This window comes from Macaca thibetana, chromosome 9 (genome assembly GCF_024542745.1).
Source record: "Macaca thibetana thibetana isolate TM-01 chromosome 9, ASM2454274v1, whole genome shotgun sequence".
Lineage (NCBI taxonomy): Eukaryota > Metazoa > Chordata > Mammalia > Primates > Cercopithecidae > Macaca > Macaca thibetana.
The window spans coordinates 24,677,098-24,705,087 of record NC_065586.1 but is presented as its reverse complement, the minus strand read 5'-3'; the positions used below and the strand labels follow the sequence as shown (position 1 = coordinate 24,705,087).

The window sequence follows — 27,990 nt, the reverse complement described above, 5'->3', positions numbered from 1 at the left end:
TGTGGCAGAGAGACATTCTGGATAGAGGGTATTTTAGTCCGTTCTCATTCTGCTGTAAGGACATACCGAGACTGAGTAATTTATAAAGCAAAGAGGTTTAATTGACTCACAGTTCTGCAGGGCTGGGAAGGCCTCAGGAAACTTACAGTCATGGCAGAAGGGGAAGCAAATACGTCCTTCTTCACATGGTGGCAGCATGGAGAAGTGCAGAGCGAAGGGAAGGGGGAACCCCTTATAAAACCTTCAGATCTCGTGAGAACTCACTGTGATGAGAACAACATGGAGGTTGTTCTCCACGATAATTGAATCACCATGATTCTCCCCCAGGTCCCTCTCATGACGTGGGGATTATGGAAACTACAGTTTAAGATGAGATTTGGGTGGGGACACAGCTAAACCCTATCAGAGGGAGTATTAACAAGATACAAAGATGTAAAATACAAAGATGGTAAAATGCAGGGTATGCACTAGATTTAGTCCACAAGTTGGTGTGGGTGGAACATAGACCCGGGCTACTCAAAGGGTGGCCTGGGGACCTGCAGCACCCGCATCACCTGGGAGCTGGTTAGAAATGCGTAAAAAATTAGCTGGGCATGGTGGCACGCACCTGCAATCCCAGCTACTCTGGAGACTGAGGCAGGAGGATCTCTTGAGCCCAGGAGTTCGAGGCTACAGTGGGCTATGATGGCATCATTGCACTCTAGCTTGGGCAACATAATGAGACCCCAAGTGTAAGGGGGGAAAAAAAAGAAGGAAACACAGATTCTAGGCCCCACCCCAGACATACAGAATCACAGTCTGCACAAGTGATCCATGCACAGTGGAACACACTGGAGTGGAGTGCAGGTCACACTCAAAGGCAGATTGTGATCAGGCCAATAGAGAAGCTGCCAAACCTGTTGGTCAGGTGGAGGCTTTGCAGCAAGATGGGGTCTTGTGTTAAATCTCCACCCTGGCTCCAGCAACATGACTTCCCAGCTGTGGGACCTTGGGCAAAATTACTTAACAAGGTTACTTAAATTGGGATGAGAACAGTACCTACTACCTGCCTCATAAGATTTGTTTTTAAAATCGACTTTATTTTTCAGAGTACTTTTAGCTTTACAGCAAAGCTGTCTGGGAGGTACAGGATTTCTCATATAGCCCCCCATAGCCTCCCCGCTTATCAACATCCCCTGCCAGAGTTGAACATTTGTTACAAGAAAACCTACATCAACACATCATTATCACCCAAAGTTCTTAGTGTGCGTTAGGGTTCACTCTCGGTGATGTACATTCTATGAGTTTAGATCTGTATGATGATATCAATCCAGTGGAGTAGTATCATACAAGACAGTTTTACTGCCCTGAAAATCCTGTGTTTTGCCTCTTTCTCCCTGCCTCCCACCTAACCCCTGCCGACCAATGATCTTTTTACTGTCTCCATAGTTTTGCCTTTTCTAGAATGTCATTTAGTTGGAATCTTACAGTGTGTGGCCTTTCAGATTGACTTCTTTCACTTAGTAATATGCATTTAAGTTTTCTTCATGTCTTTTTATGGCTTGATAACTCTTATCTGCACTGAATAATAATTCATTGCATGGATGCATCACAATTCATTCATTCATTCACCCACTGAAGGACCTCTGGGTTGCCTCCATAGTTTAGCAATTACATATAAAGCTGCTGGCCAGGTGCGGTGGCTCATGCCTGTAATCCCAGCACTTGGGAAGCCAAGGCAGGCAGATCACTTGAGGTCAGGAGTTTAAACCAGCCTGGCCAATGTGGTGAAACCTCATCTCTACTAAAAATTAAAAAATTAGCCTGGTGTGATGGCACACACCTGTAATCCCACCTACTCAGGAGGCTGAGGCAGGAGAATCACTTGAACCTGGGAGGCGATGTTGCTGTGAACCAGGATCATGCCTCTGCACTCCAGCCTGGGCAATAGAGTGAGACTCTGCCTCAAAATAAATAAATAAATAAAGCTGCTATAAACATCTAGGTAATGTTTTTGCAGACAAGTTTTCAATTCATTTGGATAAATATTAAGGAGTGTGATTGCTCGATCGTACCTCATAGGACCGTGTTAGGATTCATGTAAGTAATGTGCTTACTAATATGCCAGGCACTTGGTAAATTTAAATGCTCAGTAAATGATTCTGAGAGTCAGGCTTGCCCCTAACATTTATGGGTCCCAGGACAAGAATACAAAGGCCGATCCACATACCCTTTGCCCAGATAGTTAAGGTTTTGAAACTTGATAGCTTTGTTCATGGCCAAGCTCAGGTTTTCACTCGACCTGGAGATTGACTAAAGGAGCCAGGCTCATCCCTGCAGGCTGCAAGCCTGAGCAGACCATGGTATCTGCTGGCAAGGCTGGGCATGAGCTGAGGACGGGGCCCCCAGGTAGGGACAGGACCCTCCGGAAACCTGGATGGACCTGACCCGGGAAGCTCTTCAGAGCACTGGGGGACCTAGGTCCTTCTCCTCCATGTCCCTCTTTTCCAACTCAGATGCCTCCGAGACTACACCTTCTGAGCCAAGGGGTTGAAGGCAGCGTCATCATCTGGGGAGGCCGTCCTGCTGAGACACCTACCCTGGGTGATTTGGGGTGGCCAATATCCCCTTCTCTTTGCCTATTTCCCCAGGTAGGCTGTTCTTTTCTCCACCACTGCCCCTAACTCTACCCTGCAAAGAGGAGGGGAGGCCTACTTCAGCCTGCATGTCCTCTTGAATAATTCCGTTAGCTCAATCCGTTACAGAACTTTCTAAAAATCTTCTTTATAAGACCAAAAAGAAAAACAGCAACAATAAATGTCTTTGTGTTTTGGTATTTGTGATATGCAGGGCTCCTCTTGCCTGGCTCTGCGGGTGGCTCTGCCCATTGTTATGACAAAACCAGACTTTTGCAGGCATGGGAATCTTCAGAAATATTTTGAGCTGAGAAGTGACACACAGAGCTCAACTTTTTGGGCCCAAATACGGTAGCTTGGAAATAAAGATAGATTCAGTCAAATGTCAGAAGGTGGGTGAGTGTTCTAGAAGTTTCCATGGCTCCATGGCACAGAATCTGCTGCCACTTCTCTCCCTGGGCCCTTCCTCAACACCATGTCATCCTCCTGGCAATCTTAAAACAGTTTCATGAGAGCTGGTTTAAGATGTTGTTACTTTTGAACAATCATTTTCATTGAATTATTTAAGTGATAATTCTAAATCTTCCCTTTTTTAAAAAAAAAAAAAAATAATTGTGAGGAGGAAATGGTCTCTTGGCTGGGCACTATGGCTCACACCTGTAATCCCAGCACTTTGGGAGGCCGAGGCAGGTGGATCACTTGAGGTCAGGAGTTCTAAACCAGCCTGGCCAATATGGCAAAACCCCATCTCTACTAAAATATAAAAATATACAGAAGTTGGCCAGACATGGTGGCAGGTGCCTGTAGTCCCAGCTACTCAGGAGGCTGAGGCAGGAGATCGCTTGAACCTGGATGACGGAGGTTGCAGTGAGCCAAGATTGCGCCACTGCACTCCAGCCTGGGCAACAGAGCGAGATTCTGTCTAAACAAATAAAAAAGAAAAAGAAAGAAAAACGAAAAAGAAAATGGTCTCTTAAGAAATGATCACCGCTAGGATATCATCAACTACATTTTAAAACATAAACTTTGCTGGAGTCTTTGGGGTCATTCAGATGTGTCAAGAGGCTCCGTGTGTTTGTCCTTCTGCCTCATGGTTTAGAAACATAATTTAAATCAAAACAAGAAGTCCATACCAAGGTTCAAAACAGAAGGATATCCTGCTTCAAGGTTTCAAACAAAGTTCATGTAAAGCAATGCGGCTGACTCTGTTTTTAAACTGAGTTTCCTCTTTCCTGGGGTCGTCTCTAACTAAATTGAAATAAAGATCCATTCCCTTCCCCCCTCCCCTTTTTCCTTTTGCGTGGTGGCCTTTCTTTCTTCCCATTAGCCTGTGGATTCTTCCCATCGTTGTGTCCCTCCTTCTGACCCATCCTCCCTTTCTTTCTCATAAAGGAAAGCGCCTTTCTCTGTGTGGTGGGGATTACGCTTAGCTAACCAGGACCCCTCTTGGAAACTGGGTGGAGTCGAATACAAATCACAATGCAGTGATTAATCATTGTCATTAAACAGAAAGCCATTTTGTCTTAGAAGAAAGTCACATCACGTTTGGAGAGTCAGGCACACCAAAGTCAGGAAATGCAAGATAGACATGTACTTTCAAATGAACTAAATTGTACAGGTGAACATAGATATACAATATTTATATTCTATTATTTATAATTATAATAGATATTATATTTATATTCTATATGTTTATATATAAATATTTGTATATATAAATTATGTATATATGTTTATATATAAACACATTTGTATATATGTAATTACATATATATAGATATAATTTTTTTCCTGGCTAAAATTGCTAGTTTCACTTGAAAAATGTATCCTTTACTCATTATCCAATGAACTACTGGTATTAAAATATCAAGAATTCGTATTTTTGTATTTTCAATGTTCAGAATTCGCATGGCCTTTTGCATTTAGGGTTTTTTATTTTATTTTATTTTTTTAACATTTTGAGGTTGTGGGGCACGGTGGCACATGCCTGTAGTCCCAGCTACTTGGGAGGCTGAGGTGGGAGGATCACTTGAGCCCAGGAGTCTGAGACCAGCCTGGGCAACATAGTGAGAGCCCCATCTCTAAAAAAATGTAAATAAATAAAAATAAAAAGTATATATTAAGGAGGCTTTTCAGGAACTGAGATAATAAAATAATAGTAATGAGAATAAAGAAATGTAGTTTGGGTGGGAATCACTCAGACATAACAGGAAGTGTTGCTTGCCAACATTTCGTGGCTAAAGTGGGCGGGGAAGAAGTATTAAAAATACAGCTAACATGCGTGCTTATAAGTTTCAGTCTGGCTCAACAAACGCTGAATGCTACAACATGCCAGCCACTGGGGGTACAATTAGGATGAAAGTCGGCTTCTATGCTGAAAAAGTTTTCATTCCATCGGCAATTGCTACATTCACAGAAAATTTCAGTCGAATGTGCTTTGTTGACATCCAGATATGCATAGTGTTATTGGGGCACCCATGCAGAGGAAGCCAGGGGGAGTCCAGGAAAAAAAACTTCCTAGAAGAGATGATGCCTGAGTCCTTTCCTTTCCTTTTTCCTTTCTTTTCCTTAGGCAGATTCTCACTCTGTCACCCAGGCTGGAGTACAATGGTGAGATCTCGACTCACTGCAACCTCTGCCTCCTGGGTTCAAGCGATTCTCCTGCCTCACCCTCCCTAATAGCTGGGATTACAGGCAGCTGCCACCACACCTGACTAATTTTTGTATTTTTAGTAGAGACAGGGTTTTACCGTGTTGGCCAGGCTGGTCTTGAACTCCTGACCTCAGGTGATCCGCCTGCCTCAGCCTCCCCAAGTGCTAGGATTACAGACATGAGCCACTGTGTCCCGCAAACTGAGCCTTGAAGAAAGAATAAGAATTACCCACTTGAAGAGAGATGGAGAGGTGTGGTGTGAGCCATGCCCAGCCAAGACCGAGAACCAAACTGCATGTCCTGTACCCAGAACTCCAGGGGCCTCAGTGCAAAACGGCGGTCGGTGTTCATTGGCCATCATGAGAGAGGTCACAAGGAATTAGTAATTAACAATGTTTATCGAAATTTGTGGAATATTGACTTTTCCTGTAAACTAGAGTGATCGTTGAGGTTGTTTTGTTTACAAGTAGTGAATTCTTTTTTAAATTCCCACAAGCTAAAATTGTGGATTTATAGAAAGGAGTTGACCTGATCCCCAAGATAAAAATGCAACCAGACCTGGAAAAATATCAGGAACTCCATGCTCATGTTCTACCACAGATCTTCTACCTCCATCCTGCAAAGCAGTTTCGGGATCACTCCATGCCCTGCTGACTGTAAATAGCTCTCTAGAAAAACCAACATGGGTCCAGGGAGAGCCAATAAGTACAAACATGGATCAGAGCATGATCTCCAGGTGGCCGCTGTCCATCGAGAAAAAGGATGAAAACAGCAAAGTGAGGCCAGGTGCTTTGGGAGGCCAAGGCAGGAGGATCACTTGAGGCCAGGAATTTGAGACCAGCCTGGTCAACATAGTAAGACCCCATCTCTAAAAAGAAAAATAAAAAAAGTATCTGGGTGTGGTGGTGCACATCTGTAGTCCCAGCTACTTGCGGGGCTGAAGTGGGAGATGGCTTGAGCCCAGGAGTTCGAGGCTGCAGTAAGCTATGATTGCACCACTCGTTTCCGACGTGGATGACAGAGTGAGGCTCTGTCTCAAAGGAAAGGAGAGGAGAGGAGAGGAGAGGAGAGGAGAGGAGAGGAGAGGAGAGGAGAGGAGAGGAGAGGAGCGGAGAGGGGAGGGGAGGGAGGGAGGGAAGGGAAAGAAGAAAGGAAGGAAGGAAGAAGGAAGGAAGAGAAAGAAAGAAAGAAAAGAGAAAGAGAGAGAGAAAGAAAAAAGAGGAAAGAAAGCGGGAGGGAGGGAGGGAGGAAGGACAGAAAGAGGAAGGAAGGAAGGAAAGAAGGAAGAGAAAGAAGGAAGAAGGAAGGAAGGGAAGGAAGGAAGGAAGGAGGGAGGGAGAGAGGGAGGAAGGAAGAAAGGAAAAGAAAGAAAGAAAGAGAGAGAAAGAAAAAAGAGGAAAGAAAGCAGGAGGGAGGGAGGGAGAAAGGATGGAAGGAGGAAGGAAGGAAGGAAAGAAGGAAGAGAAAGAAAGAAGGAAGGAAGGAAAGAAGGAAGGAAGGGAGGAGGGAAGGAAGGAAGGAGGGAGGGAGGAAGGAAAGAAGGAAAAGAAGAAAGAAAAGAAAGAAAGGAAAGAAAGAAAAAGAAAGAAGAAAGAAAAGAAAGAAAGAAAGAAAAAGAAAGAAAGAAAGAAAGAAAGAAAGAAAGAGAAAGAAAGAAAGAAAAGAAAGCAAGCAGTAAAGTGGAATGATGGAAATTGTGCCCATGCAATGGCTCAGTGTAAACATCAGACACTGCAGCATGGGAGCTGGGAGTTCACTGAGAAACCCCGAAGGAACACACAGATGAGTGTGTTTCCAAGGTGGTAGCCAATCAATAGATTGGCACCAGAGGGACAGCAGTCCTTCTTAACCATGTGCCTCATGGCGTCAGTCCACCTCAGTAAACCCTAACCACAGAGCACATGGCTTACATGTATGTATTATCTGCTGTGTGAATGAACAAAGAATAAATCACAAAACCAATGTCAGGAGACTCAAACAGATGTGCATGTTTCTTAAGATTAAAGGCAAGACTAAAGACATGGCGAAACCCCATCTCTACTAAAAATACAACAACAACAAAAAATTTAGCCGGGCCTGGTAGCCTGTAATCCCAGCTACTTGGGAGGCTGAGGCAGGAGAATCACTTGAGCCCAGGAAGCGGAGGTTGCAGTGAGCTGAGTTCATGCCACTGCACCCCAGCCTGGGCAACAGTGCAAGACTCTGTCTCAAAAAAAAAGAAAAAAAATACTAAAAGCAGATGTCAAGAAGACAGAGCATACTTTATGTACTATTTATTATAAAATGCCAGGCACTTTTCAAACTGCTTAATGCGTACTGATTCATTTAATCCTCCCTACGCTCCTCTGAAGTGGGAACTCTGAATATACTCTTTATTCATAGGGAAACTGACGCGCTGAAAGGTTAGATAACTTCCTTAAGGTTGGTGCACAAAAAGTGGAGCTGTGGCGGGAACCCAGGCAGCCTGGTGCCTGAATTCATGAGACGCTAGCTGCCTGTTCGCTTGGTCTCCACATTCTCCTTTCTCCCCACTCACCCCACAGAGATTGAAAGCATGAATTTCTCCACAAAAACAATCTAAGCACCAAATAGGTATTTAAATGAACAGGAAACTGAAAAGAAGGTAAGTTGATTTCAAGAGATAAAAACATTAACAGGATATTAGGTTGGTGCAAAAGTAATTGCAGTCCTTGCCATTTGAAAAAAGGCAAAAACTACAGTTACTTTTGCACCAACCTAATAGTTTTCAAACTTTTGGGTTTTTTTTTTTTTTGTTTTGTTTTTTGTTTTTTTTTTTTGAGACGGAGTCTCGCTCTGTCGCCCGGGCTGGAGTGCAGTGGCTGGATCTCAGCTCACTGCAAGCTCCGCCTCCCGGGTTTACGCCATTCTCCTGCCTCAGCCTCCCGAATAGCTGGGACTACAGGCGCCCGCCACCTCGTCCGGCTAGTTTTTTGTATTTTTTTTAGTAGAGACGGGGTTTCACCGTGTTAGCCAGGATGGTCTCGATCTCCTGACCTCGTGATCCGCCCGTCTCGGCCTCCCAGACTGCTGGGATTACAGGCTTGAGCCACCGCGCCCAGCCACTTTTGGGTTTTTTGATAGCAGAACATTTCTTCCCCAGTGTCTTTAGAATTCAGTGAATACAGCCGGGCACGGTGGCTCATTCCTGTAATCCCAACACTTTGGGAGGCCGAGGCGGGCGGATCCTCTGAGGTCAGGAGTTCCAGATCAGTGAAACCCTGTCTCTACTAAAAATACAAAAATCAGTCGGGCATGGTGGCACGTGCCTGTAATCCCAGTTACTTGGGAGGCTGAGGCAGGAGAATCGCTTGATCCCGGGAGGTGGTTGCAGTGAGCCAAAGTTGCAACACTGCACTGCAGCCCGGGTAACAAGAGCGAAACCCCATCTCAAAAAAAAAAAAAAAAATCGGTAAATACAACAGAGACAGAACAGCTCTGGTGGAAGCAAGGGACAGGTGTGAGAGCTTCACTGACCTTAGCTCTGCATCAGCTTCCACTTTGGCTCCATGTAGCTTAAAAGACTGAGGGACTCAATTGCAAGCCACATCTCACATCAACCACTGACTGGAAAACTAGGAATACTAGAATCAATTCACCTGTCCTTATTATCTGAGCTGGTATCAAATGCTCAGAGTTTTGAAAAAAATCAATTCGAGCCATTTGCAACATTTTAATTAGGAGCTCTCCAGCTTGATCATTAAATCTTCTTACAATGAAATGTTGCTGACTCTGTTTTGCATCTCTGTCCATTTCATAGAGTATCAGCGACCTCCCTGAGCACAGGAGAATAGCTGAGAGGACGGATTAGGATGAAAGAAGGGGAAAAGCAAAGCTAAGGCCTCCGTGGGGGCGGAGAATATTGAGACAGCCTTTGTGTAGAGATTTTGAAGCAGGTTGCGCTCTGACTCTTGAAATGAATGGCTTAGAGAGTGGTTCTCTTGTTTATTTATTTTCTTTACTTTTCCTCTTCTGGTTCCTCAGAAGGGCAGGATATTTAAGATATTTATTCTTCCTCAGTTTGTTTTTTTCCTGAACGTTCTCAAAGCAGTCCAAATTGTCTGTTTGGTGAGGAATCGTCTCCCCTGCTGTGCTATCTGACATGCTGTATGGAGTACCTAGAGACCAGGTCACCTAACATTTCCAAAATAGTTTTTCCAAAGATGCGTGACTATAGGTCAGAGGTTTCCTTTTGTATTTAAGTAAATCCACACATCCTCTGCCACCAGCATTCCTACGGAGATGTTGATTTCTCCTGTCCATTTCAGCTTATGCCTCTGACTTCACTGATGCAGCCAGACCCTGTACCCCTTGGTGTTTCTCTCCAGAGAGCACCCACGATGTGCTTCTTTCCCCCAGGAATACTGGGGAGAGCCAGGGGCTCCACCAGAATGTTGTGGAGTCAGGCGAATCTAGGATTGAACTGGACTCATTCACTTACTAGCAGCACCTCTTTGGGAAAGTTTTTTTTTTTTTTTTTTTGGACAGAGTCTCGCTCTGTCACCCAGGCTGAAGTGCAGTGGTGCAATCTTGGCTCACTACAACCTCCACCTCCCGGGTTCAAGCGATTCTCCCACCTCAGCCTCCTGAGTAGCTGGAATTGCAGGCACGTGCTACCACACCCGGCTACTTTTTGTATTTTTAGTAGAGATGGGGTTTCACCATGTTGGCCAGGCTGGTCTTAAACTCCTGACCTCAAGTGATCCACCCGCCTCGGCCTCCCAAAGTGTTGGGATTACAGGCGTGAGCCACTGTGCCCAGCCCTCTTTGGGAAAGTTTCTTAAACTCTTATTATCTCTGTTTCTTCATTTTCAAATTGGAGATTAAATAATATCTATTCTGGCCAAGCACAGTGGCTCACACGTGTAATCCCAGCACTTTGGGAGGCTGAGGCAGGCAGATTGCTTGAGGCCAGGAGTTCGAGACCAGCCTGACCAACATGGCAAAACCCCATCTCTACTAAAAATACAAAAATTAGCCCATCGTGGTGGCACACACCTGTAATCCCAGCTACTCGGGAGGGCGAAGTGGGAGAATTGCTTGAACTGGGGAGGTGGAGGTTGCAGTGAGCCGAGATTGTACCACTGCACTCCAGCCTGTGCAACAGAGCAAGACTCTGTCTCTAACATAAAATAAAATAAAATAAAATAAAACTTATTCTGAGCTCTACTGAACATTAGCAAAACAGCTAAATCTATTTATATACAGAATCTTCTAGCTCATAGAAAAACCAACTTATATGAAGCTCACATTACTTTGCTTTAAAAATACACAAAGGTAGCGAAAGAAAATAAAACAATAGACTAGTCTTACTTGTAATATTTTATTTGGGATTGTTCATCTTTCTTCAAACCAGTGACGTTCATTAAAAACACACAAACATCAATCCAAGAGATATAGGATGATTTTGAGCCATTAGAAAAATATCATGGTTAGGCCTGATGGGGATAGCTCATGGCTCTAATCCCAGTGATTGGGAGGCTGAGGCAGGAGGATCACTGTAGCCCAGTCGTTCGAGACCAGCTTGAGCAAAATAGACCCAATCTCTACTGAAAAAAAAAAAAATTAGCCCGGCTTGGTGGTACGTGCCTGATCAAGGAAGAGCACTGACTCGGCCAAATAGGGAAAATGAACATCAAAATGCCTGTGGAGGACACCAACAGTGAGAAGTAGGGGGGTCGTGCCACAAATTTCTGAAGGGCTCAGGAGTAGGTTTTTAGAAGGTGGAGTGAGGAAGGAATGGAATGAAAAGAACAAGGTTGTTGAAAGCCTTTGAGTGGAGAAGCTGAACCTCTAAGTTTCCTTCACCATCCCAGTGGGAAATAAAAGGCTTATTTTTCTGGAGTGTGTAAACCAGGGGAGCTCTAGAGTCCAGTGTACCAGTGGAGGACTGAGGAGTAGCCATTTCCTCAGGGGCTGAGTCAGGGTCGGGGGTTGGGGGAAGGAAGAAAAAAATTGGGAGACTGAGGTGGGAGTATTGCTTGGGGCCAGGAGTTCGAGACCAGCCTGGGCAATACAGTGAGACTTCATCTCTATAAAAAATAAAATTAAATTAAATTAAATTAATAATAATACAATGTTTTTTTGAGATGGAGTCTCGTTCTTTCGCCCAAGCTAGAGTGCAGTGATGTGACCTTGGCTCACTGCAACCTCCACCTTCCAGGTTCAAGCGATTCTCCTGCCTCAGCCTCCCGAGTAGCTGGGACTACAGGTATGCACCACCATACCTGGCTCATTTTTGTATTTTTAGTAGAGATGGGGTTTCACCATATTGGTCAGGCTGATCTTGAACTCCTGACCTTGTGATCCACCTGCTTCAGCCTCCCAAAGTGCTGGGATTACAGGTGTGAGCCACAGCCCCTGGCCATACAATTTTTAGAAAAGAAATTAATCCTGTCTAGCATTTACGGAATGCTAAGCATGTGCCGGGTTCTGTTCTAAATGTTCCATATACATTAATTCAGTTGATCTTTGTACAACCCACCAGACAGGAAAAAAGAAAATGTACAAAAGTTACCAAGACAGTTTTGGGTTTGTGGGGTTTTTTGTTTTGTTTTGGTAGAAATGTTGATCTCACTATGTTGCCCAAGCTGGTCTCAAACTCCTGGGCTCAAGCAATCCTCCTGCCTCAGCCTCCAAAAGTGCCTGCCTCTGCAGGCATGAGCCACCACCCTCAGCCTCAAGGCAATTTTTAAAAAGAACTAAAAAGTGGACTAGTCCTACCAAATATTAAAACATGTTAAAAAGCTATGATAAGGCAAGGCGTGGTGGCTCACACCTATAATCCTAGCACTTTGGGAGGCCAAGGCAGGAGGATCACTGGCAGCCAGGGGTTTGAGGGTGCACTCCAGCCTGGGTGACAGAACAAGACCCTGTATCTGAAAAAAAAAAAAAAAGAAAAGAAAAAGGAAACAACCACGAGAATTATAACAATATGATTTGGGTGTTGGAAATAGATAAGTTAGATTAATTAATTAATTGGACATGTTAGATTAATTAATGTTTATGTAGATGTGTTAGATTAGAAAAATACAGAAACTGACCCTTACATATGAGAATGATAGATATGATCAAAATAATGTTTCAAACCAGTAGGGAAAAATAATAATTCAATAAATTATATTGGAACAATTGACAGTATACCCATTTGGAAGATATAAATTCCAGATGAATTAAGGACAAATCTAATATTAAAAACATGTATATACATGAATGGACTGAGAACATTATGCTGAGTGAAATAAGCCAGGCACAGAGTGATAAATACCATATAATTGCATTTATATGTAATATAAAAAAGTTTAACTCACAGAAGTAGAGAATAGAATGGTGCTTACCAGAGGCTGGGGGCAGCAGGGGAGAATAGGGAAAAGGGAGAGGTTGGTCAGTGGATGCAAAGTTACAGGTAGATAGGAGGAATAAGTTCTGGTGTTCTGTTGCACAGCACAGAGACTATAATTAATATATATTTCAAAATAGCTAAAAGAGGATTTTAAATGTTCTCAACACAAGAAATGATAAATATTTGAAGTGATGGATATGGTAATTAGCCTTATCTGATCATTCCACAATGCAGAAATGTATCGTAACATCGCATTGTACCTCATAAATATTGTATTAGTCCATTCTCATGCTGCTAATAACAACACATACCCGAGACCGGTTAATTTATAGAGGAAAGAGGCTTAATTGATTCACAGTTCCACAGGGCTAGGAAAGCCTCAGAAAACCTACAATCATGGCGGAAGGAGAAGCAAACAAACAAACATGTGAAACATCTCCTTCACATGATGGCAGGAAGGAGAAGTGCAGAAGGAAGCAGGGGGGAAAAGCCGCCTAATAAAACCATCAGATCTCGTGAGAACTCACTCATTGTCATGAGAACAGCATGAAGGAACTGCCGCCATGATTCATTTACCTCCCGCTGGGTCCCTCCCTATGACACGTGGGGATTATGAGAACTATAGTTCAAGATGAGATCTGGGTGGGGACACAGCCTAATCATATCAAATATATACAGTAGTTGTTGGTCAATTAAAAATTTTTTTAAAAAACATGTTTATACACTTGGAAGAAGAATTTCTTCAGTAACACTTGCTTGGCAACATACTCTATGGCTTTTAGCACATTATTTAGTTCTCTGATTTTTTTGGTTTTTGGTTTTAATCAATAGAATGAAGATGAAAATGTAGAACTATTGTGAAATTTACTCTGATCTGACAGACTATAAATCTCACTGGTTACATTAAACTTTGTGGTTTAGTAGTTGTATTCAATTCTGTATAACCCAGTCCCCTGGAAGTACCGACATTTTATTTTTCCTGCTGCTATTAACATATTTAAGTCTAACGTGCAGAAATTCTTCCTATGTTAATTCCTCTATTTCAGCACCTCTAGCAGTGACAAGAAAATTTTCTCCTTTGACATTTTTGACAAGTCAAAAAGACCACTATCATGACTACTTGTGAATATCTGATGATAAATGTACAAAAACAATGAAACATCTGTAAATTCTGAATATCCTTTGATATTTCTCCTTTTGATATATCAGTTCCCGTAAGAATAAAATAACTGGGTTTATCTAACTTAGTGGGCCACTTTTAGGATGAGCTAGTGTGTGAAGCCTCTCTCCTTGTCTGCCTGTGCTCCCTCCAACCATCCATGGTAAGGAGTGAATGCTTTACCAAGCAGAAGTAAAAAGATATTTGGCCAGGCATGGTGGTGCACACCTGTAGTCCCAGCTACTTGAGAGGCTAAGGCAGGAGGATCGCTTGAGCCCAGGAGTTTCAGGCAGCAGTGAACTATGATTGCAACACTGCTCTCCAGCCTAAGTGACAGAGTGAGACCCCGTCTCTTTAAAAAAAAAAAAAAAGGTAAAAAATTTTAAGGTCTTTTTTTTTTCGTTTGAGCAGCAAGGTAAAAAGACAAAATGTGTTTCATTGGCAAATCTGTCCTACTGGTGGTTTGGCTCCTTTTTCCCTTCCCAGATGACCAACTCCATAACAAAGTAACTGTATCTCTAGATAGAGACTCACTTACAAGTGAGTCTTCAAACCAGCCCAAGAAAATTCCTAAAGGAATTGGCTTGAGTAGCTGGAAAGTCTGCGGTTGGATATAGCTTCAGGCCCAGTTGGTTGGCCTGCACTGTGAAGGCCTGGCCCTACCTGAACCGTGCAGAATGGACTCCCCCCAGGAAGAGGGAGGGCCTCTTTGCTAGGATAAAGGAGGAAGATGCTGAGCTAGCAAAAGTGACAGCTGTCCACAGCAGTAACTAAAGACGTTTCCTGGTTCAGCATGTAGCACATATGGTGCCTAGATCGTCTTTTTCTCCCCAAGGTTATTGTTAGAATCAAGGGATTGCAACATCACAGCATTCTTGCTTGGTCATGAAACAGACTGCCTGAATATATTGGCTTTGCTTCCTTTAATGTGGGTCTGTAATGAGGCTGGGAGACAAGTGGCTGGTTCTGTTTCTTGTTTTGCCTCTGTGTCATTCTATTATGATGGTCACTATGTAACAATCCATTTTGTTTGTTTGTTTTGTGAGGTTTCATTAGGACAGGATAATATACCATACACAAACATGATGAAAGTAAATGATCATAAACTCTAACATGATTTCAATGAAAAGTCTTCTAAATATGGTTCTAAGGCCAGCCGTGGTGGCTCCTCTCTGTAATCCCAGCACTTTGGGAGGCCAAGACAGGAGAATCACTTGGGCTCAGGAGTTCAAGAACAGCCTGGACAACATAGCAAGACCTTTTCTCTACTAAAAATAAAAATAAATTAAGAAAAAAAATTAGCCAGGGCACTGTGGTATGTGCCTGCCTGTAGTCTCAGCTACTTGGGAAGCCGAGACGGGAGGATGGCTTGAGCCTGGGAGATTGAGGCTGCAATGAGCTGTGATCATGCCACTGCACTCCAGCCTGGGCAAAAGTGAGACCCTGTCTCAAAGAAAAAAAAAAAAAAGTATATGTGTATATATATACACACACACATATACATATACACACACACATATATATACACACACATGTGCATATATATTTTGTATATATGTATTTTGTATATATATTTTGTATATTATATATATTTTGTGTATATACATATACACACACACATGTAGTTCTGAGTGTCACATTCTTAGGACCTGCAGAAATTGTCTGAGGCCTCATCCTTCATGTCAGAAGGTCTAAGTACAGTACTTCTTGATTCATGGCCTGTTAGAATTGCTCTGGATGTCAGATGAGGGGCCGGATCTCCGATGTTGGGGAGTAGAGGAGGCCTCCAGTCTCTCAGGAAACCAGAACCTGACTGTTCTCCACTGCAGATCTTTAATCAGGGCTTGGTGGCAAAGCTGACACGTACTCGGTCCACCCCTAGGTAGGCGAAGCACAGGAGTGTGGCTGTCTTCTCCAGTTCCCTCTGCTCCAGGATAGGCTCAGGCACCTTCCAGAGTGTTTTGCTTCATGTTCGGTTTGTCTGTCCTCTCTCCACTCTCCCATTCCCCCTGCATACCCACCCTCTCCCCACCAGCCATTAGAAAGCTTTGTCTCAAGGGCAGTAGCAGGAGCGTGGCTCTTGGTAACCATAGGCAACCATGAATCCCTATTAGCTATTTGTGCTATATTTGTAAGGCACATTCCGGCCACTAACTGGGTAAACAGGAAAATGTGCTTTAAAGGTTTTCTTGCGTGGTAAAATTGTCTCCCTTTTTTTTCTCCTTTTTTGCAGAATGACCAGTCCATGGGTGAGATGCAGATAATCGGAGGCGATGATCTTTCAACACTGGCTGGAAAGGTTTGTTAATGTAGCTGTGCTCAGACTGCATTGATGTCTGGGGGCATCGGTGACCTGCATTTCAGGTCAGCACTCACAGGACATTTCAGACACTCTCCCGGGTTTTCCAATTCATACAAATGGCTGTGTGAATCCTTTTAATGATCTCCCCTTTCTAAAACACTCTTTTTAGAATGCTTCCAAGACACCATGCAGACCAAATCTTTCTTCTCCAAGCTTCCTTCCAATCTTATTTCAGACAGCAAAACCCCTTTGCCCACCTTGTTCTAATCCTTTTCTACTCATCTTTCCAGGCACCTTCTGAAAAGGAAGCTTTCCCTTTATTTATTCATCTGCCTTTTTTTTCTCATTCATCCTCCGCACCTAGGCTCTTCAGTAAGACATTTACACAGGTTCAATGACATGTACAAAATCTTGGGAGGGAAGAGAAAAGGACCTCTTAAGAGCGCATTTTCAGCACTTTGCCTTTTTTTCTATTAAAAAGAATGTAAGCTATTAAATAATAGGAAGAACACCTCCAGTTTTAACTTGGAGTTCCACATCTGCCAGTGCTTAATAATAATGAAGTGAAAAGACTGTTTAGATTCTGACATAAATACATAAACTGGAAAGAAGGGTTGTTTCCTAACGAAAATGATGTTCGTGGAATGTTACTTGAAATGCAAGTTTGCTGTGAATAAAAGCAATCCGGAATTTGTTTTTGTTCAGCAGTACTGACCTAGCTTGTATCCCTTATCCCTGAACAGCTTGGCTTTCTAAGTAAAATGGATTAGTCTATTACACAAGCTTAATCTCTCATACTTGTGGTTGTTATTGTTATGCAATGCCTGGGTAGGAAAAAAATAGCAGCCACATTTAATAAAAATATGTGTAATAATCTTAGGATCGCTATAGAGCCATAAGGACTTTTTTTTTTAGACAGAGTCTCACTCTGTCCCTAGGTTGGAGTGCAGTGGCATGATCTCAGCTCACTGCAGCCTCCACCTCCTGGTTTCAAATGATTCCCCTGCCTCAGCCTCCCAAGTAGCTGGGATTACAGGCACCTGCCACCATGCCCGAGTAATTTTTGTATTTTTAGTAGAGATGGGGTTTCACCACATTGGACAGGCTGGTCTCAAACTCCTGACCTCAAGTGATCCACCTGCTTTGGCCACCCAAAGTGGAGCCACAAGGACTCTGACTACAAAACAGCATACTTCCCTCTACTCTGAAGACAGCATAGTAGATTCATGTGTTAAATGGCTATCCAGCAGTAAATTGTGTTCCATAAAAATTGGAATTAACCTGCTGATGTTAATGCATCACTAAGCCACCATTTGATGTTACTGTTACATTGGTACCTGAAACAACATCCTAGAAAGCTAAAATACTAAAAGTAATTTCCAGAAATTCATAAGTTTTAACGACCCTGGAGTGGTCTTTAGCACGTCATTTCAGGATTTTATTGTAGGACATTTCCTTACAGGTTTATTACACAAAAGAAATAGTTTACCTTGTGCTTTTGCTGTGGAGTCTGTCAAAGTGACAACTCTAAGATTCCTAAATGAATGCCAAGAAGAAATTTGCACATAGACGGCGGGGCATGGTGGCTCATGCCTGTAATCCCAGCACTTTCAGAGGCCGAGGTGGGCAGTTCATTTGAGGTCGAGAGTTCGAGACCTGCCAGGCCGAAATAGCAAAACCCTGTCTCTCCTAAAAATACGAAAATAAGCCAGGTATGGTGGTGCACACCTGTAATCCCAGCTACTCGGGAGGCTGAGGAGGAGGATCACTTAAGCCCAAGAGTTAAGGCTGCAGTGAGCTATGATCGCACCAGTGCACTCCAGCCTGGGCGACAGAACAAGACTCTGTCCCTTAAAAAATAATAATAATAATCTCTATATCCATACCTTGTTTCCACTAGAGTCCTTTTCACAAGTTGCAATGTTTACCTTAGGGCTTTTTATTTGCCTGTCTGCCCGACCAGGAAGTCAGCATGCAGTGGGCAGAGACCATACCTGGTCCATAACAAATTGGAATAAATATTTGGTGACTGAACAAGTGGATGGTCCTCTTATGTGGAAATTAGAAAGAAGTCTTCGATTAAGAGAGGACAGGGCAGAGGGAAATGGTAAATAAACCCACCTGGTCACACCCAAGGACACACCCACCAGCTGGTTAAGTTGAGAGGTGGAGAGAAAGGTGCTGAGTGAGGGAAGAGCGCCCTCTTTGTTGAGGCAGGAGGGCTTCCTCACAGGAGACTCAAGGGGGACTGAGGAAGTGAATGCAACACAGCTGAGGTGGAGCAGTGAAAAAAATTTCACTTAGCTTTTAAAATTTCCTTTTCCTTAAAAAAGATAAAGGCCTTCCAATATGCCTTGGCATAACACCAAATAACCACCAAAAGTAGCCAGAGCCCAGTTTGAACATCACAGTCGTAAGCATTTTAGAAAGTATTTCTGGCATGAGTCAATGGATCATGTAGGTAGAGGCAACGTATTGTTTGTGGAGTTTTTCAGCTATAGGGGAACTATTAAAATCCATTTGTTCCTATTCGATAGGTAATAAAAATCATTAGTTGTCACTGGGCTTGGGAAACTTAAATACCCATTACAGCCCTGGGGAAGGGTTTTAGGTCTTATGGAGTGAGTTTGTTAGCATTTAAGTTATAGTTGCTGCCTTAGAATAGTAGGGCTGCTACAATGACTTCTTTGGGTAGCCGTTTTCATAAGAAATAAAATACAATACGTGAGTAAGATCGGAAAAAAAAAAAAGATAAAGGCCTTCATATGACCCACCCTGTTCATTCATTCTTCATTCAGCCTCTCCATGAAAGGTTATCAATTAAGTTAGATAGAACAAATAAGACACGCTATTCAATGGCAATGTAGAGTGACCATGGTTAACAGCAATGTGTTGTATATTTCAAAGTAGCTAGAAGACTTGAAATGTTCCCAACACATAGAAATGATAGACGGTCAAGGCAGTGGCTCCCCCAAATACCCTGACCTGCTCATTACATATTCTGTGCATGTAACTCCATAAATACATAAAACATTGTGTATCAATGAAAAAATAAAATTTAAAAAATAAGAATTGGCAAGATTTTATAAATATATTTTAGAGGCTCTCCAAAATCTTTCCATCATGCAGAATATACACTAGCTGGAAAAAAATGTAAAAGGAAAAGGCACCCAACAATTAGTGGGTACTTGTTTTAATGGGTGTAGAAGAAAGTCTGAAACTGCAATAAATATCTCCACTGGATGAAAGGATTGTTGAGGCCAGGAGTTTGAGACCAGCCTGGGCAACATAGTGAGACTGCGTCTCTACAAAAGAAATTTAAAATTTAGCCAGGCATGGTCGTGCATGCCTGTAGTCCCAGCTACTCAGGAGGCTAAGGCGAGTGGATCACTTGGGCTCAGGAGGTTGAGGCTGCAGTGACTTCTCCTTTCTCCTGTAGTCGTAATAGAATTTGTCAGTCATTCAGTAAACTTACATTTAAAGTACGTTTATCATCATGTTATTACTCTGCCAGGAGTTTGTTCCCAGGAATACACCTTCTCTTATTTAATGCTTGGCACTCTAAGAAGAGTCCCATACATCTTTCCACACAAGACTCTTTCCTTGGGTTTAATGAAATCCAAAGAATGAAGGATTCCTTAGGATTCAGATAGTCTTAGAGAGGGGAGGGTGAGCTTTTGCCTGGAATAGAAGGGTTTGTGACTAACACAGAAGAGAGGGGAAGGGTCCCCCGTGGCAACACTTGATCCCCAAGCCCCAGGGTACTCCTCCGTAGCTATCACTGTCATCTACCCAAAACCAACAATCATTCCCTCCAAATAAATTTCAAAAACCATTAAGCCAGCCAGGCACAGTAGCTCACGCCTATAATCCCAGCAGTTTGGGAGACTGAGGCGGGTGGATCACTTGAGGTCAGGAGTTTGAGATCAGCCTGGCCAACATGGCAAGACCCTGGTCTCTACTAAAAATACAAAAATTAGCCAGATGTGATGGCACACACCTCTAATCCTAGCTGAGGCAGGAGACTCACTTTAACCTGGGAGGCACAGGTTGCAGTAAGCCAAGATTATGCCACTACACTCTAGCCTGGGCAACAGAGCAAGACCCTGTCTCAAAAAAAAAAAAAAATTAAACCCACAAAAACCCCACCAAAATTTAATACAATACCACAACCTATCCCCCACTAATAATTAGCCCTAATCCTTCATAAATAGGTGACAGCTTTGAAGAAAATTCCACAAAGCCTACAACAAGAATAATACTTACTAAAAATAAAAATACGGAATGGGGTAAGTGGGAAAAGAGTAAGATCACTGGACAGGAGTGGACCAGCATGACTGAAGGAAATTAATCAAAAACGGGAAAGTAGTAGAAAAAAAAAAAAAAAACGAAAACACGGGGTTTGGTGTGTAGAATACATTGAAAGTCCCAATGAAGAGTTGAACTTGCTCAGCAAAGCAAACAAGAGACACAAAAGTATTTGAGCAGAGATGACATCATGGAGCTGTGTTTCAGGAAAATGAAACTGACAAGAGGGAAGAAGGGCTGAAAGAGGGGAGAGAGCAGTTTGGAGGCAGGGTGGGCGGAGCCTGCAGGAGCGCTTGAACTACAGGAGCCAAGTTAGGGTGGAAGAGAAGGAATCCTGGCATCAAAAGGAGACGTGACAGAGTTAAATGAAGGAGGGAGGGCTAGAAAGGATTTTTTAAAATTAAATTTGTGTATGAAAGAACTCTGTAAAACATGGGGACATGGCTCACCTACATAATCTTGTCATGATGTGAGTTAGAGGCATTATGAACATAACTGTATAGTACTTCTGGAGCCCTTGAAGACATGGGATTAAAATATTTAGAAGAAAAGGAGATGCTACACAGCCACCCCACCCTCTCTCTCTCTCTCTCTCTCTCTCTCTCCCTCCCTCCCTCCCTCTATCTCTGGCTTTCTTTTCTTTCTTTCTTCCATTTCTTTCTCCCTTTCTTTCCTTTTTGTAAATAAAAAATGTTTTGCTTTGAACCCCGAGAAACTACCTTTCTTTTTTTTCTTTCTTTTTTTGTTATCTTTCTTTCTCTCTTTTTCTTTTTTCTTTTCTTTTTTTTTTTTTTTTTTTTTTTTTGCTTTTTATTAAATTCCTTTCTCTCTCTTCCTTTCTCTCCTTTTCTTTCTCTCTCTCTCTCTCTTTCTCTCTCTCTCTCTCTTTCTTTTCTTCCAAGGAAAAGAAGCTCACACGGGAAGCTGTCTGAGTCATGGTTCTAAATAGGTCATTGCTGTTGAATAAAGTGAGCCCTCAATGATCAAGTTAAATGGCCTCTTCAGTTCATGACGTTAAAAGCATTTTATTTGGTGTGTTTAAGCTGTCTACACAATGTACTCTCTGACTGATTTTTTTTTCCAAAGTTGATTTAATACTGGCACTTCATAAAATGTGTGTATCTATTAAAGCAAGATTTTATTCATATTCACGAGAAACCTCTGAAAGGGTGGAATAAAACAAAATGCATGGAAACAGACACAAATCTGGCAACATGGAAACACAGATGTGCAGGTTAAGCCCAAGATTTTGGGAGACATGCCCCTCAAATCTGCCCTCAAATAAGTTTTTCTTTTTTCTTTTTTTTTTTTTTTTTTTTGAGGCAGAATCTTGCTCTGTCTCCCAGGCTGGAGTGCAGTGGTATGATCTCAGCTCACTGCAACCGCCACCTCCCAGTTTCAAGCGGTTCTCCTGCCTCAGCCTCCTGAGTGGCTGGGATTACAGGAGTGCACCACCACACCCAGCTAATTTTTGTATGTTTTAGAAGAGATGGGGTTTCACCATGTTGGTCAGGCTGGTCTCGAACTCCTGACCTCAAGTGATCCACCCTCCTCAGCCTCCCAAAGTGCTGGGATTACAGGAGTGAACCACTGTACCCAGCCTAAGATTCTAATTAAATGCCAGAATGAAGCATCATCAGAACCTGCCAAAAGTTCCCCCTTGGCTGCCTTAACTGTTTAAATCATTCTTTTTTTATTGCATCTGACTAAGCTGAGAACAATAATGGAAAGACTCACTGACTGATGATTCTGGAAATTTTGTGAATTTATCACATAAAATGAAATGCTAAACTACATTCCCTTTTCCATGGGGTTTATATTCACATTCCTGCTCATTCTCCACATCCACATTACAGCTCATTGTCACTGCTGCCATTGCTCTTGATTAGTGTGACCACAGCCACCAAACTACACCGCTGCAGATGAGACAGTGTGGTGTGCAAATCACTGTGTGCTCTAAAATGCTAGAAGTAGGAATAACCTACTTAAGAACATCATGTCGATTTGTGCAATTCTTTCCTCCCTTCTTTTCTTCTTTCTTCCTTTCTTTTTCTTTTTTGTTAGGAAACCCCTTGTGATTAGTTTTGATCAGAATCATGCAACAGCAAAGAAAGCACACTCCAGAGATTCCTCATAGAGTTTTTGCCTGCAGCTCCTAGGCTGCAGATTTTACTGGCTTTCTGGGAGGAAATGAGCTAGGTGTGATGAGATGACTAAGACAGTAACTGGCAAACATCTCAGATGCAGTGATCAGAGTTATCAGATTGGAAGTGTGTAGGAGGCACAGTGTGTACTGAGAAAAGAAGTTGCCCACTCAAAAAACGCGAGTTTTAGGAAATTGCTTAGTGCAAAATTAAAAGCAATAGACATTGATGACAGCTTGGTTAAGGAGGAATTGCAGATTGTTAAGGAAAAATGGAGGGGATGAATCAGAAATACAATGAACTAGAGAAAGTGAAAGAAATGAAGTCAAAATTGTTGATTCACTACACAAGTATTTCTTTTGTTGTTCTGTTTTGTTTTGTTGAGACAGAGTCTCACTCTGTCACCCAGGCTGGAGTGCAGTGGCACAATCTCAGCTCACTGCAACCTCCACCTCCCAGGTTCAAGCAATTCTTGAGCCTCAGCCTCTCAAGTAGCTGGGACTACAGGCATGCGCCACCATGCCTGGCTAACTTTTATATTTGTAGTAGAGACAGAGTTTCACCATCTTGGCTAGGATGTTCTCGAACTCCTGGCCTCAAGCAATCTGCCCGCCTTGGCTTCCCAAAGTGCTGGGATTACAGATGTGAGCCATCACACCCAGCCTCCATGTTATATATTGATTATATAAAGATAAATAATTTTGGCTCCTTAGCTCTTTTACCTAATGTTAGGCACAGCCATATCTCAGAGTTATTGTGGATTTGGTTTCAGACCACCACTATAAAGAGAGCCACACAAATTTTTTGTTTTTTCAGTGCGTATAAAACTTATGTTTATACTGCATGGTAGTCTACTAAGTGTGCAATAACATTATGTCTAAAAAATAAGCCACATAACTTAATGAAAAAAATACTTCATTGCTAAAAAAAATGCTAATGATCATCCGAGCCTTCAGTGAGTCATCATCTTTTTGCTGGAGGAGAGTCTTGCCACGATGTTGATGGCTGCTGACTCATCAGGCTGGTGGGTGCTTCAGAAGGTTGGGGTGGCTGTTGCAATTTCTTAAAACAAGACAATAATGAAGTTTGCTGCTTAGATTGACTCTTCCTTTCATGAAAGATTTCTCTGCAGATGGTGATGCTGTTTGATAGCATTTTACCCACAGTAGAACTTCTTTCAAAATTGAAGTTAATCCTCTCCAGCCGTGCTACTGCTTTATCACTAAGTATATATAATATTTTAAGCTCTTTGTTGTCGTTTCAACAATGTTCATGGCATCTTCGCCAGGAGTAAATTCCATCTCAAGGAACCACTTTCTTTGCTCATCCATAAGAAGCAACTCCTTATCTGTTCAAGTTTGATCATCAGATTACAGCAATTCAGTCACATCTTCAGGCTCCACTTCTAATTAGGTTCTCTTGCTATTGCCACCACATCTGCAGGTACTTCCTCCATGAAAGTCTTTTTTGTTGTTGTTGTTGTTTTGAGACAAGTTGTCGCTCTGTCGCCCAGGCTGGTGTGCAGTGGCATAGTCATGGCTCACCGCAGCCTCAACCTCCCCAGGCTCAGGTGATCCTCCCACCTCAGTTTTTGTAGAGACAGGGTTTTGCCATGTTGCCCAAGCTGGTCTCAAACTACTAAGCTCAAGCAATCCACCCACCTCGGCCTCCCAAAGTGCTAGGATTACCTGCAGCAGCCACCACCCTCGGCCTCTCCACTGAAACCTTCAGCCCCTCAAAGTCAGGCATGAGGGTTGGAATCAACTTCTTCCAAACCCCTATTCATGTTGATATTTTGATCTCCACTCATGGATGATGAATGCTCTGAATAGCATCTAGAATGGTGTATCTTCAGGTTTTCAATTTACTGTACCCAGATCCATCAGAGGAATCACTATCTATGGGCAGCTATCACCTTACAAAATCTATTTCTTAAATAATAAGACTTGAAAGTCTAAATGACTCTATGGGCTGCAAAATGGATGTTGTGTTAGCAGGCATGAAAATAATCTCCTTGTAAACATCTCCATCAGAGCTCTTGGGTGACCAGGTAGATGGTTAATGAGCATAGTATTTTGAAAGGAATCTTGTTTTCTGCACAGTAGGTCTCAAGAGTGGCCATAAAATATTCATTTCAATAAACCATGCTGTAAGCAGATGTGCCTGTATAAACAGGCTTTGCTGTGGACTTTGCTCCACAGGCAAAGTCAGTTTCACATCATTCTTAAGCACCCTAGCATTTTGGAATGGTAATTGAGCATTGGCTTCAACTTAAAGTCACCAACTGCATTAGTCCCTAAAAAAAGTCAGTCTAGGTGGGGCACGGTGACTCACACTTATAATCCCAGCACTTTGGGAGGCCAAGCGGGTGGATCACCTGAGGTCAGGAGTTCGAGACCAGCCTGGCCAACAGGGTGAAACCCCTTCTCTACTAAAAACACAAATAAAATACCAGGGCATGGAGGCGTGTGCCTGTAATCCCAGCTACTTGGGAGGCTGAGGCAGGAGAATCACTTGAACCCAGGAGGCAGAGTTACTGTACCCAGTACCTGGCTCATTTTCTCTAGCCTACCCTCTTCATCTAGGTTGGCAATCCAAGAGGAAATCCTGAGTCCCCAGGGATTTTGGTGGTCGTGCAAGAGTGAGGCTGTCACAGCTGAACCCATGATGCATTTACCAAGCACAATCTCCGTTAGTGATGCGGTTCATGTTGCATTGTTTTCCTGGGAAACTCTTAACAGGCTTTGCCTCCCAGGTGGGGGTGGGAGGCCCTTGGCAGAATTACTGAGAAGGGATGACTTTATGGAGAGCTCGTCAGACAGGTCTAACATAAGCTTGCTTCTAACCTAAATATAGATACTAACATTGCATCACCAACTAATTCCGGAGGACCTGTTAAAATGAATCTGGAAAACCTAGATCACCTCTAGTCCTTTGAATTAGATGGATGGGGAAGGACTGTCTGAGCAAATTGTGAAATTCTAACTATAAGCAAAAAAATGTGTATGTATCCTGTGAGTCAGATTGGCATCGCATTCTAAAATACAGGTTTTGTTTGTTTCAGAATGTTCTCATTGTTGAGGTAAGCTGGCATTTCCTTTCCATATTTGGAGGTTGAAAGACTCTAATGGTGAGTTTTAAACTGCACACCTTGTTATCAAACTGACCAAGGATTTCTTGAGCTCCCACTGGGTGCATGCTCTCCAAATTTAATGAATACGGGCCAAATAGCATCCCTGATTTCAAATAATGTAGAATAAGAGCTTGGCAACAATATTTGTGGACGACTTTGTCCTTTTTGTGTATCCAGTTCCACGTATCTCTGTGTTGATTCTTATACTTCTTTGTGAATCAGACAAGTTTAAAGAAGAGGAAACTAGCTCACCGAACCAAATTCATTTCACAGTGAAACCAAGGTTAGAACTCTGTTCACCCTGAATTCAGTGTTTTTGCTAAGGACCTCTGACGATTTTGAGAATTCTCAAATACTTTCAGCATCAAAATCATAAACACAATAAATTAAAAATGGTGAGCTATGGGGAAAGCTCTGGTTTTGGGTTTTTTTGGTTTTGTTTTGTTTTGTTTTACGTTTGTTTTTCTGTTAAAAAAGAGAACGTGGGATCCCTATGGCAGTAGTGGACTAATACAGCAAATGGCCACGTTTCCTTCAGGAGCACGCTCGTCTCATCAAACAGCAAAAAATTCAGGGGAGCTATTTTCAACCTTTTGTTACACAATTGCCTGTGTGCGCCATGTGTATCTGGAGTTCTTGCTCAGTATAACCCATGGAGCAGACCCTCTCACCAAATGAATTGCCCAAGCCTGGTTACATTCAGACCTGTTGTTTTGATAATCAGCTCGTGACAGCTGATTCCTGTCCTTAGGACAATAAATCGCGGCTGCCCATTCTCCTCTAATTGTGCAGCAGCTCATCAGCGGAGATGAGCCCGAGCTCACTGCAGCCGTGGACCCTCAGAATTCACAGGCTGTCACCAGCTGCTGTCCAGACACCTCTCACTTCCCAGCCATAGAATGCCCTATTGAGTGGGGGAGAATGAGGGGGAGGCATTTATCCATTCAGTGTATTCAGATGTACATATCCATGAAAATTCATGTGCCTTGTATTGTGTTACATAACCTCAGGGCCAAATTTAGTCCTTGAATGTGCATACGCGAGTCCAAATGTACTCAATGAGGAGTCCCACATGCTGTCCAAAGGCTAAATTTGGCCCTTCAACACAGCTAAAGGATTCAAGGAGGAAAGAGTCTCCGGTAGATTCCCCAAAACTCAGCTTCCAGAAGGAGTGCCTGTCTAGATAAAACATAACCCACTCCTCCTCCTCCTTTGGCTCCAAATTGGATGGCATTTTTAATTACGATGCATTATTAATCAGGAGTATCGCCCTGGATGAAAAGTCTGTTGTGCTGCTCAGATGCACTTTGTTGAATTTATCTGTCCTTTCTGCAAAGGATGTCGTCGGAACTGGGAGGACCATGAAAGCACTACTCAGCAATATAGAGAAATACAAGCCCAACATGGTTAAGGTAGCCAGGTGAGTTGGACATTCATAGCATGGTGATTTCTGGTTTTCCAAGCAAGCCCAAAAGGTATGCTAACACAGGATGCTCTTTCCAAACAGTATAATATATTCCAATCTAGTGACCTTTTCCCCTGGGGTATTACAGTTTGACCACACTGAAAAGCAGCCCTTGACTGCTAGCCTGAGAGAAGAAAGGGAAGAGGACGTGCTTCGCCATGTTTCTGAGTTCCTCTTTACTGAGCCTCCATTAGCTGTTTCCAGGAGCAGCTGGATGAGCCCCCGTGCAATTGCTCTTCTCCCTTCATTTTTTTGTTTGTTTGTGTTGAGACACAGCCTTTCTCTGTCGCCCAGGCTGAAGTGCAGTGGCACAATCTCAGCTCACTGCAACCTCTGCCCTCTGAGTTCGAACAATTCTCATGCCTCAGCTTCCCAAGTAGCTGGGACTACAGGCGCCCGCCACCGTGCCTAGCTAATGTTTTGTATTTTTAGCAGAGATGAGCTAGGGTTTCACCATGTTGGCCAGGATGGTCTGAACTCCTGACCTCAAGTGATCTGCCTGCCTCAGCCCCCCCAAGTGCTAGGATTACAGGCATGAGCCACTGCACCCAGACCTTTTTTAGAGCAAGAGACAGGGTCTTGCTCTATGATCACAGTAGTGTGATCATAACACACTGCAGCCTCAAACTTCTGGGCTCAAGTGATCCTCCCACCTCAACCTCCTGAGTAGCTAGGTACAGCTACCCCCTATTTTTTGTTTGTTTGTTTGTTTGTTTGAGATGGAGTCTTGCTCTGTCACCCAGACTGGAGTGCAGTGGTACAGTCTCAGCTTACTGCAACCTCAGCCTCCTGGGTTCAAGTGATTCTCTTGCCTCAGACTCCCATGAAGCTGAGACTACGGATGCATACCA

At 43.0% G+C, this 27,990-nt stretch overlaps 1 protein-coding gene across 3 annotated transcripts in view; it reads left to right on the top strand.

The window, feature by feature from the left end:
* Positions 1–27,990, top strand: part of PRTFDC1 (phosphoribosyl transferase domain containing 1) — a 105,853-nt gene that overhangs the window by 70,133 nt on the left and 7,730 nt on the right. For all 3 annotated transcript variants that reach the window (XM_050804859.1, XM_050804860.1, XM_050804858.1), the window contains 3 exons: positions 16,021–16,086; positions 25,606–25,623; positions 27,012–27,094. In XM_050804859.1, coding sequence (XP_050660816.1) covers positions 16,021–16,086; positions 25,606–25,623; positions 27,012–27,094 — 167 coding nt within the window. The remainder of the gene's footprint in view (positions 1–16,020; positions 16,087–25,605; positions 25,624–27,011; positions 27,095–27,990) is intronic.